Source organism: Molothrus aeneus, chromosome 25 (assembly GCF_037042795.1).
Source record: "Molothrus aeneus isolate 106 chromosome 25, BPBGC_Maene_1.0, whole genome shotgun sequence".
NCBI lineage: Eukaryota > Metazoa > Chordata > Aves > Passeriformes > Icteridae > Molothrus > Molothrus aeneus.
The window spans coordinates 5,384,285-5,399,302 of record NC_089670.1 but is presented as its reverse complement, the minus strand read 5'-3'; the positions used below and the strand labels follow the sequence as shown (position 1 = coordinate 5,399,302).

Here is a 15,018-nt window from a genome sequence, read left to right as displayed (position 1 = left end):
CTGTAGCAAACAGAGTTATCTCAGCCTTAGGGCTCCAGTCAGGAGCAACGCTTCAGTGTTGCTCAGAGCTCAGCAGCTGTGCAGGGAGAAAGCAGGGCATATGTTAGTGGAAAACTTTTATTAGAAAAAAATCCTTCAGTAGACTATTTTGTTTTATTTCTTCCTCTTCCACTCTTATAAGAAATATACCGTAGCTGAAACTTGCAAATTCTAGAAAAAAGTGACAGTTATTGTATAAAACCTATAAAACCTGTTCCTACATGTGCTCAGGGACCTCTTCTGTTGCAGGCTGCCCTGTGGCAGGTATTCCTAGCTGTGGAAGAGCTGTGTCCATGCAGGTGCAGCCAGCCTGCTGGAAGGAGTCTGGGAAAAAAAGCACTTGGTTGAGCTGTTTGTGAGGCCATGGTGTGTTCTGTGACCCATCCCAGAGAACCAGGTACAATCTGAGCTGGGAGAGTTCCCTGCTGCCTCCCACAGCTCTGCTGGCTTTGGGGTGAAGCAAAATGTTCTCAGCCTAAACTGTGCTTTCTTTAACAGTCATAGAAAATGCTGGTGTGAGCTACAAGCCTCCCGAGCCCTTGGCTGACAGCAGCCCAATATTAAGACAAAATCAGTGGGAGAACTTGCTGGGTAAAATGTGCCCTTCCCACTGCCCTGAACCTACAAAGTCAGACCAGCACCAGCTGCATCTGACAGTAGGTGCAGAGAGGCTCTAGCCAGTATAAATCCTATTTACAGGGAGTGCTAGAAAATTAATGTGAAAAATTCCAAATTGATATGAAGCTTGCTGGTGAAGGTGCTGGGGATTCCTCTGCCTTGGGAGGTTAATCTGTCACTTCACTGTAATAATATTTCTGGGCAGCGTCCGTCATCTTCCACTCAGCAGCCCGGAACTCGATGATCTCCAGCAGCAGGAGCTGGGACAGGGAGCTGAGCCCCTCCTGCAGAAGGAAACCATCTCGGAGCAGGGAGAAGAGCTCGTCCATCCGCTGGGAATTCATCTTCTCCAGCTGCTCACCAATGCGGTGGAGCTGCAGGACCAAGCAGTCCACCTTCAGAAGGAAGAGTAGATGGCTGAGCACAAAGCAGTGGAGGCTCCTCTGCACCCCCCAGGCTGTGCTTTTTACAGGTCCTTGGCAGGACAACAGGCACATCAGCAGCTCTCCCTGCACTCACCTCCTCCTCCTTCTGCAAGCTGTCGGGCTGTGCCAGCCGGAACAGGCAGTCGTACACGGGGTTCACCAGAGCCATCATGGGCATGTTGTTCACCTGCAAGGAGAGTGGAGCATTGTCAGCCTGGGGCCAGAAGGGAGTCTGCAGCTATTTTAAATAGTTATTCCCTTGCTGATCTCCAAAGGAGATGATAGCAGGATTTAGTTGTGCTGTGTTAGTGGGATTTTCATCAGAGATCAGACATTTGAGTCTCCAGGAACCAGAGGAGCTGAACAAATGATGTAAAAATAATCTATTTTTAAATGTAAGCAGGTAGTCATGGGAAATACACTTGTTCCAACAGTATTTTTCCTGCCTGCAGCTCTACTTGCATCATTTTCACATCTCCAAGCAGGAATTCAAGGTTCACACACTGCACAAAGGCCTGAAGCCAAACTCCATCAGCAAACCCCACAGCAACCGAACCAGTCCAATCTGGGACATTTGGGATCAGGCAAATCAGGGGATTTCAAACACCAGGTACAAAATGAGGAAGCTGAGACTTTGTGACTGTTCCCGAAGACTTCCTCTGCCTCTCCAAGCCTGTAGATAGCACCAGCTCTGTCAGCATCCTTGTGCAAAGAACCAGCTCTGGCCCCCATGGCACTGGGGCTCTGTACAACACCCACCCACCACCCCTGCTCTGTTATCCCGGGATGCCCAGGCCCTACTGGCACTCCAGGCAGCAGCAGCTGGCTGCTCCAGCTCCTTACCCTCAAGTAGTCAAAGATGTTGCAGATGAAGGTGACGTAGCAGATCCAGGCCTGGAGTGAGCGAGTGCGCAGCTCCTCCCTGTCCTTGTACTCCTGCTGCAGCCGGTTCAGCAGGCTCCTCCGGAAGATGCTCTGGCCAACTTGTTTGCTCTCTGCCTATAAGCCCACAAAAACAGGATGGAGGGATGAAACAGGGGTGCCAGAGGGGCAGTTGGATGCAGTACCACACAGATACCCTTCTGTGATTCCCAAAGAGGCAGAAAAGCTGCAACTCACTGCCTGTGCTGGCCCACTGCTCTTCTGGATGCTGCCACTGCATGGGGCAAGTGGCAGGACAGGAGAGATGGGCAAGGGATAAGAGCACGTGCCTGGGGCAAAGCCCTTCCTGGTGCAGCCCAGGGACAAGCCACACAACATCCCAGGTGTTTCACTGTCCAGACAGGAGCTCTCACCTGGATGATGGTGTAGCAGATGCGCCCAGCCTCCTTGCTGAACACAGAGTCTTTGAGGGACTGGTCCACTATAATATTGGCCACTTTCTCCAGGTCCACATTACTGGGGTCTGCAGAGAAGAGGAATGCTGTTAGGACCCAGCCCTCTTTGGCCCCTGATTGCTTTGAGGCAGCAGCTCAAAGCAAGCCCTGGAAAGCAACCAAGGTCTATGCAGGGCCCAGGAGAGTCACATTAAATGGTGCAGAAGCCGTGTGTGGCAGAGGAGCTCATAAAGACCTGCTGACCTTTGAGGGCTGTTTTCAGCAGCTTCTGAGTCTCGGAGTCGAAGGACTGTATTTTGTACTCTTCTTTGCCCGTTTCCCCCATGACTGGTTTCCTCCAAGGGCAAGAATCAGGGCAGTGGATGAGCTAGTGACAGTCCCTGGGGAAGGAGCACACAGAGCTTAGTTGGACAGAGGCAAACCTTCACCCATTTCCCATTTGGCACATCCCAGGTAGTGTTGAAGCACAGGCTGTTTCCTGACAGCTCCCCACCCCAAAGAAACTCCTCTTTTATTAGGGCACCAACTCTACCTCTAGATTGGTGCAAATCCTCATTCCCACATCTTTTAAAGCCTTGTCTCCTACCAGCTGATAATAGAACTTCAGAGCCTTTATATTTTTCTGATATGAGAAACATGTTACAGGCAAAGCAGACCCAAAATATATGTGGTTGTATCACAGGAAGGCACACACTGCTCCCTTGGGCCTTTTAAACACCAATTCAGCAGCTTTCATACAAAAATCTGTGAAGAATCAAAGCCAGTACAAAAGCATCCAACACACACTCACTAGAGCACCTCTCCTGCACCACAGCCAGGCTTCCTCAGCTCCCGGCTCGACACAGCAAACTCAGCAGCGAAGTCCCCAAGAGCTCCCATCTCTCATCCCTCTGCAGTCAAGCACTCTCTGCAGCACCAGCAGTGCTCCTAACTAGTCTCTAGACTAATTTTCTTCTGCTTCATGATACAGTGAAGACAGCAAGAGGGTATGCACGGCACAGAGAGGAAGGGCTTGCTTTGATTCACATGGGATCTGATGGATGGAAATGCAGAGCTGTCCAGACCGGCAGTACAAACAGGAGAAGGCAATCAGCCAAATGAGTTTTGCCAGCTCGTCGAAATTCCTCGGCCATTACTCACCCCTCTCTGCAAACAGGTCCCTACCCAGATCAAAGCACAAGAGCCTTTAGGGGGATGGGACAGGTACCGTGGGCAGTCCCCTCACATACAGCACAACAGTAACTCAGAGCAGAGAGCAGCCCCATGGGGGTGACCACTCGCCGACGCTGCTTTCGCAGCCAAAGCTCTCGCCTACCCTGCGACTGGCACTGGGGATTCTTTCCCTGGTGGATTCACAAGCAGCTGGGTGCCCTCCTTGCCATGCCTGGTTGGCAAACACCTTCCTAGCCGACCTCTCCTCTCTCTGTATCTGCACTCAGGCCATGCTGCACTGCCAGTGGAGCAGCCCGAGATCGCCAGCAGTCCCACCGGCAGCATCTCCAGGCAGCAGGACCCTGGCGAGAGCGCAGCGCCGCACGCAGCGCAGCGAGAAGCGCCCGAGCTCGTCTGGCAGCGTCTGTGCCACCGCCGCCCGGCCCCTCTCCCGGAGCTTGCGTTCCTCGTCTCCCTGGGATGGCTACGGCTGCTTTGAGCTGCTGAGCCAAATAACCCTGCCAGAGCAAACCACAGCGTGTGAAAGTCGAGCCGGCCAGGTCTCGTCTGCATTAGAGACCCTCCTGCCAGCACCACCTTATCGGAAGGGCTGGTGGCAGTGGGTGACATGGGGCACCTGTGGGTACCGACTGCTCCTCTGCCACTGGCCCCGGCTAGACGAGTTGTCCCGGGGGCTGACTCGGTTGGGGTCAGCACCCTCAATCTGCCGCTGATCCACCAGCTCAGGTGGATCACACAGGCACCTGTAACCTGTAGGGTCACACCTGGCAGTATGGGCTGGACAAGTCCTGGCCACTGCAAGGAGAGGGAGAAGAGCAGAGAGTCTCCTCTGTCACCCCATAGCGTCTGCCCCAGGGGCTCTACCAGCCCCCGGAACCCCCATCCCATCCCCGCCGAACCGCAAGTGGAACCCCCAGCGTTGAGACGCCTCTTGCCCGGGACAGCTGGACCAGCGGACCCCCAGGAACCCCCACCGCTGCCTCCCGTCGCTCCAGCCCCGCGGCTGGCACAAGCCCAAGGGCCACGGACGCAGGAAGAGGCGGATCCCGGGGAAAGCAGCCCCCGCGCTGCCCGGCCAGGGCAGGGGGAGCCAGGCGCAGCCCCACCGACCTGCCGGCCGCCCCCGCTGTGTCCTCCGGCCGCCGGGACATTGCCGGCACCTCCCGCGCCCTCCCGGCACGGCCCAGGTTTCCTCTTAGGTCATTTCCTCGCCCGAGCCGGGGGAGGGCCGGGCCGGGCCGGGCGGGAGAGCGGCGGCAGCTGCGGCAGCGCCACCGCCTGCGAGCGTCGGAGCACGGCGGGCTGAGCGCCCGGTACGGCCGGCTGCTCCTCGGGAAACTGCGGGGCTCCCCCAGGCACGGCCGGCTGCACCCCCGACACCTTCCCGGGCACGGCCGCTGCTTTTCCGACTGCCCTGCCGGGGGATCTCGGGCAGCACTCACCCCTCTGCCCCAGTCCCCCGCGGGGCTGTCCCGGCGCTCTACGGATGACAACGGCGTGAATTCCACCCTTCCCTCCGGGACAGGGGCAGGCTGCAGCCCAATGGTATTAAAAAATGAGTAGGAAAAAAGTCAGGAAAGAGGAGTGGCAGTAAACCAATGCACTGCAACAACAGCTCAGTGTGATATAACACACTTCACGTATTTTTCTCTCAAATCTCAACCATTTCATAAGGGAAGACCCCACTGGGGGTGAAGTCTTCACCGCAGAGCAGACAGGCTGCTAAACCAGGGAATGGCTGAGGGAGCACAGAATGAACAGTTTGGGAATATTTTCTGTAGCACTGCATGGCCTGGCTGGATACAAACAAAGCCTGAACTATTCCACCGGGGGTGTGATGCTCAGGACTGGTTACCACAGCTCCAAACGCCCCTCTAGGACACAGCAGTGGGACTGGGCTGCAAAAATCCCCCTTAGCTAATCCCTCTTGGTGCAGTTCTCAGTACTGATACCCAGCAGAAAGGATACAGTTGTGCCTACGGCTGAGGAGCACCTACAAACCAGCAATGGGAAATCCAAATGGCTCCTGTTGCCCTATGCTCTGGGCCCTGACTATTCTCCCTTTTAGGCAACAGGAGGGCCACGATGTTCCTGCAGGGTCCAGCAGAGGCACAAAGAGGAAAGGAATAAATCAACTGCATCCAGCTACTGCATAACAAAATATTTAATGTACCTTGTCTTAAAGGTAGGCACACACTGTGCATGTTGTGCCGAATGCTTTCAGGAAAGAGCAGCTGCAAAAGATCCACTCTGGCAACACAGCAAAATGCCACTGTTACAGTTTCTACATCACAAGAGAAACTTAAATCTAAATTAAATACCATCTATTCCAGTCCCGACTGTAAAACATTAATTTCTTGTCAAAAATGATGCTGTGCAGCTCTGGATGAGTATCCCGAGAGTGGGACTGTCCTAGGAACTTGGTGAGCCAGCCAGCACTGCAGGAATCAGCATGTTCCTCACAGATCTTGTGTGTCCAAGGCAGCCTCAGTGCGTGGTGGAGCTGCAAACGACTGGGGCACAACTGCTCACCAATGCTCTGCCTGCTAAGGAGCTTTTGGACATTCTCATGGTAAAAGGCACTAGAAGAAAACAAATGCAACTGCTGAGCAGCTTGTGAGGTGAACTGCAGGCAAATCCCTGGTGATAGGACTAGCTTGGAAAGAAATCCCAAGGGCCAAAATCAGCCAAGTCTCACAGTGAGGCATTTGCCATGTTGAGTCACTTCACACTGAACGGGAGCAGCAGCTTCCAAGAGCATATCTGCCCCAGTACAAGGAGAACAAGGTGACCACAGATCTCTCCCATCTCCTGCTCCTCTAATTCTAGAGATTTAGCTCCTAACAGCATGTGTTTTGCCAGAGCAGCTTGAGAAATAAGATCTGTCCACCTAGTGCTTCATTCAGCCTCAATCCCACAGAGAAATCAACACTCCTCTTACGGTGCTTTCCCCAGCAAAGTGCACTTGAGAAATCTATGAGGACAGATGCTGCTGATCAGAGGTGAAGAAGTGATTGTTGGATGCAGCTTCTAATATTGTTGAGGTTGTCACATCTTTCTCCCTCTCGCTGGAAGCCCAGATGACTTTATGGGCCTGTAACATTTGTGACTCACAGCCTAAAAGCCTCCAACCAGGGAGTGTCTATTCCACAGCCTGGGCCAGACAGGCACAACTTAAACTCCAGCTTTGCCATCTGCTGGGTGGAGGCAACCTCAGTTAATGCAGAGTGGAGGAAAAAACGACCCCAGAGAGGAAAAGCAGCTCCATACTCTCCAGTGCTGCCCTCTGTGGAGCAGCCAAACTGCCCATACCAGCATCACCTCAAGCTCCACAGCACCCTCGAGGAATGTCATCTTAACAGAGTACAGATCTTCCTGCTCTTTCCTGCTGCTGAGTGCCCAACCAGTTTCCCCCTATTTTGTGTAGTTTGGCAGCAGCTATTTGATAGAAAATGGAAAACAAGTCTTGCAATGTTTAGACAGGATGGATGAGTCCCCATTTCCTAAGGAAGCCTAGGTCAGCACCGAATATTTTCTGCTCTGGCCTGTCCCTGCTAACCATGACGGCATTCCTCTCACCAGCAACAAAATACAGTAACAAAGCCAACCCGTTAGTGTGTGTTTTGAAAAGAGACATTTCTCTCCCTCAGAAGGATGTCATGAGGCTGAGTTCATTACTCCTTATCATGTCTTTCCAAGAACAACAGGTAAACAATAAACAAAGGCTAAACATCGTTAAGAATATTCTGAGAAATCTCAGAAGAGCCTAAATAACACAGGAAAATGACAATAGGATTGAGGCACTTGGAGAAACTCTACATTTCCTGCATTTTCTGCTTAAACTAAATGGCCATTTTTAAAGTATATGCATCTCTCTCTCCCCTCTTTAAGACTCACATATCGGCCTCCTGCCTGACACTGACACTGGTGAATGAACTTAATTTTACACAGCTCTGTCACCTGCAGGCCACTCTGTACTCCAAGATCTCAAACCCATAGCACACATAAAGTTATTCAGCCTGGGCTTGCAAGAAATTTCTCCAGATACCTCAGCCACCAGTGAAACAGCTGTTTTTTAAAAACAGCCTCTCACAATAGCTCAGGATAAGTGAGCAAGGCTGATATGCTCAAAATTGCCAGGACAAGTTTCGTCAACGGAATGGAATTGGTCAGGAATGGAATTGGTCAGGAATGGAATCTGGCCAGACCATTTGGGATTAACACCCTGAATACTGCTGGAAAAGAGCTGGGAAAAGCTTTGTGTAAAAAACCATCAAACCATCCTCCAAATAACTGCAGTGCTCTGCCTTATCCACCCTCTGCAGATGACTAACGTGCTTTTGTATGGCAGGGCTGGGAACTCTGCCTTCCACACAGTCCAGCCACACCCTGCTAGGCTTGAAAAAACACAGAATAAAAGAGGAGGAAGAAAGTAATTTTCCTCTTTTCCACTGTTACATAAATCAGAGTTGTTGGTAGGTTGTTTTGTTGGTTTTTTTAACCACTCATAAAATGTTTGAAACTCCAGAAAAACACTTTTCCATCTCTAATTCAATCATCCATGTGAAACACCACGCTCAGCCAACCAATTCCCATTTGATGTTCATTCCTTTCACTTCAGCAAATCTTGTCAAAACATTTTCATTTGCTAGCACCAGTGCAGGACTGAGGTTCTGAAATATTTTGAGACCACTACAGAAATACAGAAACACATTCAGAGGTGCTGTTAAATAAATAATGATAAAAAATTACTAGTTTCCACAGGACTTTCCCTTCATTATTCCAGCTTAGAATAATTATTTCTTAACTCTACACAGCATTTGTTTACTCACTGCTTTGAAGCAAAGCACCCTGAAGTAAAAATGTAGTTTGTGCGTTGAATCCCCTCAGAATGGGGCTCTTAATATGCAAGTTTGCTTGTAAAAAGTGAGTGAGGCATTGCAAATCCCTAAGAGATGTATGGCCAGACACCCAGGAAGGGAAAAGGGAATTCAGCATACAATCAAGTTCACTGGAGTTAAAGGAAAAACAAGTCTGATCCAGCATGATCAGAGAAGATGCTGTGTTTAAGATGACAGAGAATGCTCAGCTAGCAAGTGGTGACCAAGAAGCAGCAGCTGGCAGCAAAGGAAAACTGAGGGTCTGTGCATTTATGTGGCTTTACCTGACTTTACACCAGCAGGACAGAGCGACCTGTGCAACACCAAGACAAGAGTCTGGTGGAAACAGCAGGCACTGAGCAAAGGAAGAAAGCTGTGCAGATGCAGTGCTAGGAAGTGGTGTCTGGTTGGTTAAGCAGCACTAGGCTGGGCCAGAATCCCCTCTCTGGGATCCAGGGCAAGCTCAGGGATTCACCCACTTTACTGGGTGCCTTTCCAGAGCACAGGAATTGCTAGGCAGTGGTCTGTTTGTTCCCCCTCTCACCACTAAATGTGCACTGATATGAGAGGAGACAGAAGGAAAGTGCTCTGTTGAATGGCTCCCAGCCAAGTAGTTCAGTGTCTCCAGCAGAACTGCAGTTGCCTTCTCCTTCTGCTTGGTCTCAGGAGGTGATTCCCCACAGGCTGGGGGAGCTCTGGGAGCCCTGACATTTCCAACATGCTCGTGACAGAGCAAGGCCATCAGTCTCCCCTCCTGAGGAGAACAGCAGGCAGCCACACACACCCCTTTCAGCCTTCCTTCCTCTTCGTGCTCTCAGGGCTCTTCATGGTGCACAGGAGGCTGCAGAACAGCTCGTACCAAAAGAAGATGAGGCCAGAGGAGAAGGCAGCCTTCAGCAAACTGGGAGAGAGGCCCTTGAAGAACCCACCTGGGCCCTCCTCTCGCATGATCTGCCTCACACAGTCCAGGAAACCCCCATACGTCCGTACCTGGGAGAGAAATGGCAACAAGGTTAAACAAGAAAACTTCAGCACAACTGGAAAAAACCACAAAGATCCCCAAACTATACACAGAAACATTATCTTGACATGCAGCCTGGAGATGCCTTTCTGGATAATATAATAACAAACTGAAACTTTTAGAGAGAGTGTAGAGAGAGCAGGATAGAGGAAATGTAGACATACAGCATCAGCAATGGTTTGTGCACATCATTCACTGAATGGCTGTAAAACCTCTCCATGCAACAACAGCCTGACTTTAAATTTATTGCAGAGGTTTGTGAAGTCATTATTTCAGATTGCATAGCTGCTGCTTTCTATCCCCTTCACTGTCTAAGAAGGAAAAAATGTTGAGTTTTCTGTCAGAAAGCAAACACAGCTACAACACTTAGAAGTTTCCAAATTAGCTGTCTGCATGTTGTCATGTTACACTGTGAAGTTTTAACATCTTGTGACGCATCAATGCTAAGAACAAATTTTGTATCTTACTGCAAGAGGAAAAGCATCCAATGCAATGGGCTGAGACATCAAAATCCTATTCAAGAGTTTCTTAGGGTACAGACTGATTTCCTTCTCAGATCCCAGGAATTTTAAGGAAAGTAGAAAATTTCCACATTTCATGGAAAAAAAAAGAGAAAGTTCCTTGAAAGATCTATATTTGTCTTCAAGTGTATTTCAAGGTGGTAACAATGGTGCTAAAGAACACCAGAGTATTTAATTTGTTTTGAATTTCAGGCTATCCTCATACACAACACATGTTGAACACTTGGTGCCTATTTTTTGTGTCAAAATATTATTTGTAGAAGAGGAGCCTGACAGCCAGGTGACTCCAGCACAGAGCCAGTGTCATCCTCTGCTAGTAATTTGGTTCTGAATCAGAAAAACCAAGCTGCAACTAGAAAAGTAAAGTAAATCAAAAGCCCTTTGCCTGCCTGACTCATCCCCAGCTCCAAGACACAGTTGATGGGGAGAGATGACAAGCCAGAGCACAGGTATGTGGGACAGGTCCCTCCTGGGACCTATCATAAAGTAAACCCAGTATGTTCATGTATAAATTCACATTATTAAATGACACCAGTGCTCACTGGGAGCTCCCAACCCAAACATGAACTCAACAGGTACCACTGGTAGATTGACACTGCATTCCAGTGCACTGGACTAGCCCATACTCAGGAAAATCCACCACTTCCAGCATTTCTCACCTGCCCAAAGGCTGCCCGAGCGTGCTCAAAGCCACCCACTTGCAGTCGCTTTTTGACCAAATCCAAAGGGTACGTGAGGCTTTTGCTGACCACTCCAGCACAGCTGCCACAGACAAGGTTTCTAACGCTGGCTGAGAAGCAGAAAGGGAAAAGGATAATAGGGAGGGAAAAAAGAGCATTATCAGGGAATTCTGATTAAAGATCATAAGAGGTAAGTTAAAAATCATTTTTCACAAGAACTAAGGTCAAAAAAAGTCCTTTGAAGTTGCATCACCTCTTCTGCAATAGTTTCAGCCAAAGAATCTCAAGCTGTATTTTTTCAGGCTTGCAATGTCTTTTGGAATCAGAGGACCAGCTCCTCTTGGTCCTTTACACTGACTTAGGGTTTTGCTCTGCTCAATAAACCCCAATCCTCAGTCACCTGACAACTTGCTGCCAGTGGATGAAAGTTTTCATGCCCTCCCAGTAAAAGCCTGGTCACTGGAAATCTTGCACCCATGACTGCTCAGGATGATGCATTCTGGATTGGAATGTCTCAAGCTGACACTGCCTGATGATTTCAGAGGCTTGTGGGAAATGAGTTCTGTATTAAACTTTTTCCTGACAAACATGAGGTCCCAGCACAAAACCACCATCAGCCTCTGCCACCTAAAATTAAATATGCAGACATTGAAAAGTCTAGTTCTGAAGAAATCCCATTGAGGAACAAACTCATGCTGCTGCTGCATCCCTCTTGCTCAAGGAGGCACAGGTATCTAGAACTGCCAAGGTGGCAGGTTGCATCAGGATGATGTTCTCTTACAATGGAGCTAGAAATCAACATCAAAATACCAAATCAAGAGCCTGGCAGCTTTAAATTGGAGTAGATGAATCCTCTTCCCTAACAGCTGAGCTGGAATCTGCAGGCAGATTTACTACAGAAATCCAAGAGTCCTGTCCCCACAGCACTAATGAAACAGGAAGATTATGGCAGCACTGTCTTCCCACAATATCAGTAATGTGACCCTGTTAAAGAAAGAGCACCCTGGCCTGTGACACTTCACTTTTCCATCTACCCATTTCCATCACAGTTACTGCACAACAGGAGCTGTTTGTAAACTCTGCTGTACTTATTTTGGCATTTCCCTGCAGGGGTAAAAATGAGAGGTGGGAAATAAGAGACACTTTTCAGATGTTACATCAAAAAATTTGAAAGGACTAACAGAGCTTACATCAGTCACCCAAACTACATTCATCTTCTTTCTCTCCTGACTGCAACCATCACTGTCCCAAGTTCCTACCTCCATTCTTTGCTTCAGCTGGAATCACCCATTTGGAAAACTGCTGCAGGATGTTGTAGAAGAAGAACTGGAGACCAGCGTATGGGAAGATAGCAATGAGTGTGGGGGTCAAACCTCTGTAGAAAGTCCGAGGCCCTTCTGTCTGGTACATAGTCACCACTGCATGGCGAAGGTTGAGGTAAATCTGTACAACAAGGAAGAGGCTAAGTGACTTTCCAGTGAACTTAAAAACAGCCAACCAAAGGTCAGGTCATTTCCCAGTAATGGGTATAGGAATTCCCCACTGCCCAAAATACAACTGTCTGTCTTCAGCACAAAGTGATGAGCAAGGTGATTTTTCACACCCTCACAGCATTCTCTGCTAGGCCCCTGTGACTTAAAAGAAACAAGGCATGGAGCTGAGTCCCAAGACCACCTGCATCACAGACATGATTATTTTTCTTTTAACAGTTTTTAACTCCTGCAACACAATTAATATAATACATACTGTAATTCTACTGCAGGCTAAATACAGAAATGGCTCTGATACAAATCTATCCCATTATTACAGAGCTAGTTAGTGCAGACACCAGTTCTTGTGTAAAAAGAACACAAAGCACAGGTGAAAGGTGACTAATTTCAAGTATCATCCCCATCATTATCTAAACATGACTCTCTGCATGTGCAAAGTTTCAAAAATGCAATGTTCAACAGTCTGGGGAGCAGGTTCTATAAAAAGCCAAAAGCCAAAGCAAAAAACTGAGTTATCCTGTTAAGGGCAGTTTCTCCTTTCTGCATCAGAAGCACCAAAACACAATTAGGAAAGCTGTGTCAACAGCACGAAGGATAACTTGGCAACAGAGTAAACACTGGCCATAACAGCACCTGCTCCTTCATTTAACCCACAATGCTGTATGTGCTTTCAAACCTCCTGCACCTTCAGACCTGTGGAACATTGCCACTGCTATGGATGACAACATGGAACGCTAAGCCTCACCTTTGGCTCACCCTGGGCAGCAAAGCGGGTGCGCAGCGTGTCCACAGGCTGGACTGCGACCGAGGCGGTGCAGGCAGCCAGGCCCCCGCACACCAGGTGCACCAAGGAGTCGCGGGCTTTGAAGGAGGTGACGTTGTGCGTCAGCTCCGTCAGGCTCTCGAAGGTCATGAACTTGCAGAAACAAAAGCGAGCGGGTCAGGAAGCCGATCCTTATGACTCACACAGGTTTCCCACTCCTCTCTCATTTCACCAACAGCTCCACCCCTCCCCGCTTGTTACCACCTTCTACGTCCTTCAAAAGTCCTCCCCAACTTGCCACGTAAAAATCACTAAGCAGCCCTGAGAATGCTTGGGATACTCTGGTGTCCAACACTTCTGCTAATTCTTGCATTTAGAATCGTGAAAAACTCATTTTAATGTTCTGTGGCTCCAGAAGAGTGTTTGCTAAGTCACAGATATGCTTTCCTTTACCCTTTCAGCCACTGCTCCTAAAGCTGTCACTAATGCTTACAAATAAACCATAACAGTGCTGTGTAAAACACCGTCATCAGCTTCACTGATTTTTTCCTAAGAAGCCCTTAGGGTGACAGCGTGACTAGAAGCAAAAAGCTGCCCAGGCTTGGGGCATGAGCAGCTAAGCCAAATGTCAGGAGTAGAGAGGGCTTATCTATGACACCAGATACAGACAGAGCTCAGTTTGCTCTCACTATGCTCCAGTCTATCCAGCCAGCTCAGGAATATTAACTTAGGAATTATTCAGCAGCTTTGTACAGCTGTAAACCTTCCCACTCCTGAACACAGACAGTCTGAGGGAGCAGAGCAGTGTCCTGTGTATACACAGTGTGCCCAGGTGATGCCTGGTGCCCTTACCTGAACAGCTCCGAAGCCAACAGAAAGGAACTGAGCGGGAACATGGCCCTTCCAGAAGGCTGTCAGGCCCTCCTCCCGGAAGATGCGCTGCACAGCTTGCAGGATGCCGTGGTACTTGGCCGCGGGGTTTCTGGAGGAGAGCTGCTCGATCTGGAGCTGGAGGAAAGGGGAGAAACTATTTTCAATTTCACCCTTCAACACCGGTTCAAGTGTCCAGTTCAGGAATTCACAACCCTGTCGGCCAACTAATGCTAAGGGATGACATTCTGTCTTCCCACAGAACCACATTCAGATCTGACTAGGATGTTATTTGTGAAGGGCTCTAAAAGAATATAAATGTGCACGAACACAAAAGATAAGCAGGAGGGATGATGGTGAAATTCAGTCAGAGAGTGTAAGTCATTCACAAAAACAGAAGGAGAACGAACTCTGAGAAACACAAGATTCCATTCCCACACAAGTTAAGTTGTATAAATAGAAGCAGTGGACACAAGATAGCCCTACTTCCTTGCATAACCTGTACACAACGTAGGTGAGGCCTGAGGAGGGATTCAGTGCTCTCTGGCTGCACAGGTGACCTGTTCAGCCAGGACACGATCAGCTCTGCTGCTCTTTCATCCCGGCCCCCAGGCACGCCGCGAGTAAGGTACCTGAAAGCGGATCTTGAGGACGTCCAAGGGGCTGACGAGGACCCGAGTGACCAAGCCAGACGCTGATCCTGCTGCAGCCGCTTCCGCCGTGGAAACGCACCTGCCTTCGGGGTCGTAACCCACCATGCCTGCCGGCTGTCCCCAGCCTGGGCAGGGGAACAGAGCCGTGAGCCCTCACCGAGCCCCCACCCCACAGCTCCCTCACGCCAAGGCCCACAGCCCCTCCTAACCCCAAACTCCCTTCTCACCCCACGGGACACACAGATGCCCCTCTGCATCACTCCCTCTGCCCCGCAGCTCCCGGCCCCGCCAGTGGCAGCCACCAGCCGGGGGCCCGAGCCGAGCCCGGCGGCACCGGGGCTGTCCGGCCCTGGGCCGACTCCCGCCGCGCCGCCTCACCCGCTGCCGCCGGCTCCGCACTGCGCCTGCGCGCCGCGGGGGCCGCTGGGAGATGCAGTCCCGGGAACGGCGCCCACGTCCGCACCACGCGCGGGATGCGGCGCTCACAGAACCGCGGACCGGTGGGGCGGGACAAGCCCCGAGACCGTGGAGGCCAACCTGTGAGCCAA

The 15,018-nt window shown here is 50.2% G+C and overlaps 2 protein-coding genes across 3 annotated transcripts; both read right to left on the bottom strand.

The window, feature by feature from the left end:
* Positions 1–99: 99 nt before the first annotated feature.
* MIF4GD (MIF4G domain containing) lies at positions 100–4,814 on the bottom strand. Its single transcript, XM_066565541.1, has 6 exons — positions 4,703–4,814; positions 2,663–2,799; positions 2,378–2,487; positions 1,926–2,081; positions 1,177–1,269; positions 100–1,052 (listed from the first exon to the last, which is right to left on the bottom strand). Exons 2-6 carry the CDS (start codon positions 2,742–2,744, stop codon positions 825–827), a joined length of 669 nt encoding a protein of 222 aa, XP_066421638.1. The 5' UTR covers positions 2,745–2,799; positions 4,703–4,814; the 3' UTR covers positions 100–824.
* Positions 4,815–5,738: 924 nt separating this feature from the next.
* On the bottom strand, positions 5,739–14,855 carry SLC25A19 (solute carrier family 25 member 19). Of its 2 annotated transcripts, none has more exons than XM_066565539.1 (7): positions 14,849–14,855; positions 14,450–14,595; positions 13,800–13,955; positions 12,930–13,100; positions 11,954–12,137; positions 10,674–10,804; positions 5,739–9,462 (listed from the first exon to the last, which is right to left on the bottom strand). In XM_066565539.1, exons 2-7 carry the CDS (start codon positions 14,573–14,575, stop codon positions 9,262–9,264), a joined length of 969 nt encoding a protein of 322 aa, XP_066421636.1. In that variant the 5' UTR covers positions 14,576–14,595; positions 14,849–14,855; the 3' UTR covers positions 5,739–9,261. The 2 variants fall into 2 exon arrangements, with proteins under 2 accessions (XP_066421636.1, XP_066421635.1); XM_066565538.1 differs by lacking the exon at positions 14,849–14,855 and adding an exon at positions 14,698–14,823.
* Positions 14,856–15,018: the final 163 nt, after the last annotated feature.

Excerpts from the sequence above, each read along its gene's own strand:
- SLC25A19 (XM_066565539.1), bottom strand. The coding sequence starts at position 14,575 with ATGGTGGGTTACGACCCCGAAGGCAGGTGCGTTTCCACGGCGGAAGCG. Across the intron at positions 13,101-13,799 it reads TTGGCTTCGGAGCTGTTCAG|TTCATGACCTTCGAGAGCCT; the intron begins GTAAGGGCACCA and ends TGTTTCTGCAAG. Across the intron at positions 9,463-10,673 it reads CTCGGGCAGCCTTTGGGCAG|GTACGGACGTATGGGGGTTT; the intron begins GTGAGAAATGCT and ends TTTCTCTCCCAG.
- MIF4GD (XM_066565541.1), bottom strand. The coding sequence starts at position 2,744 with ATGGGGGAAACGGGCAAAGAAGAGTACAAAATACAGTCCTTCGACTCC. Across the intron at positions 2,082-2,377 it reads TCTGCTACACCATCATCCAG|GCAGAGAGCAAACAAGTTGG; the intron begins GTGAGAGCTCCT and ends GTGGGCTTATAG. Across the intron at positions 1,270-1,925 it reads ACATCTTTGACTACTTGAGG|GTGAACAACATGCCCATGAT; the intron begins GTAAGGAGCTGG and ends CTCTCCTTGCAG.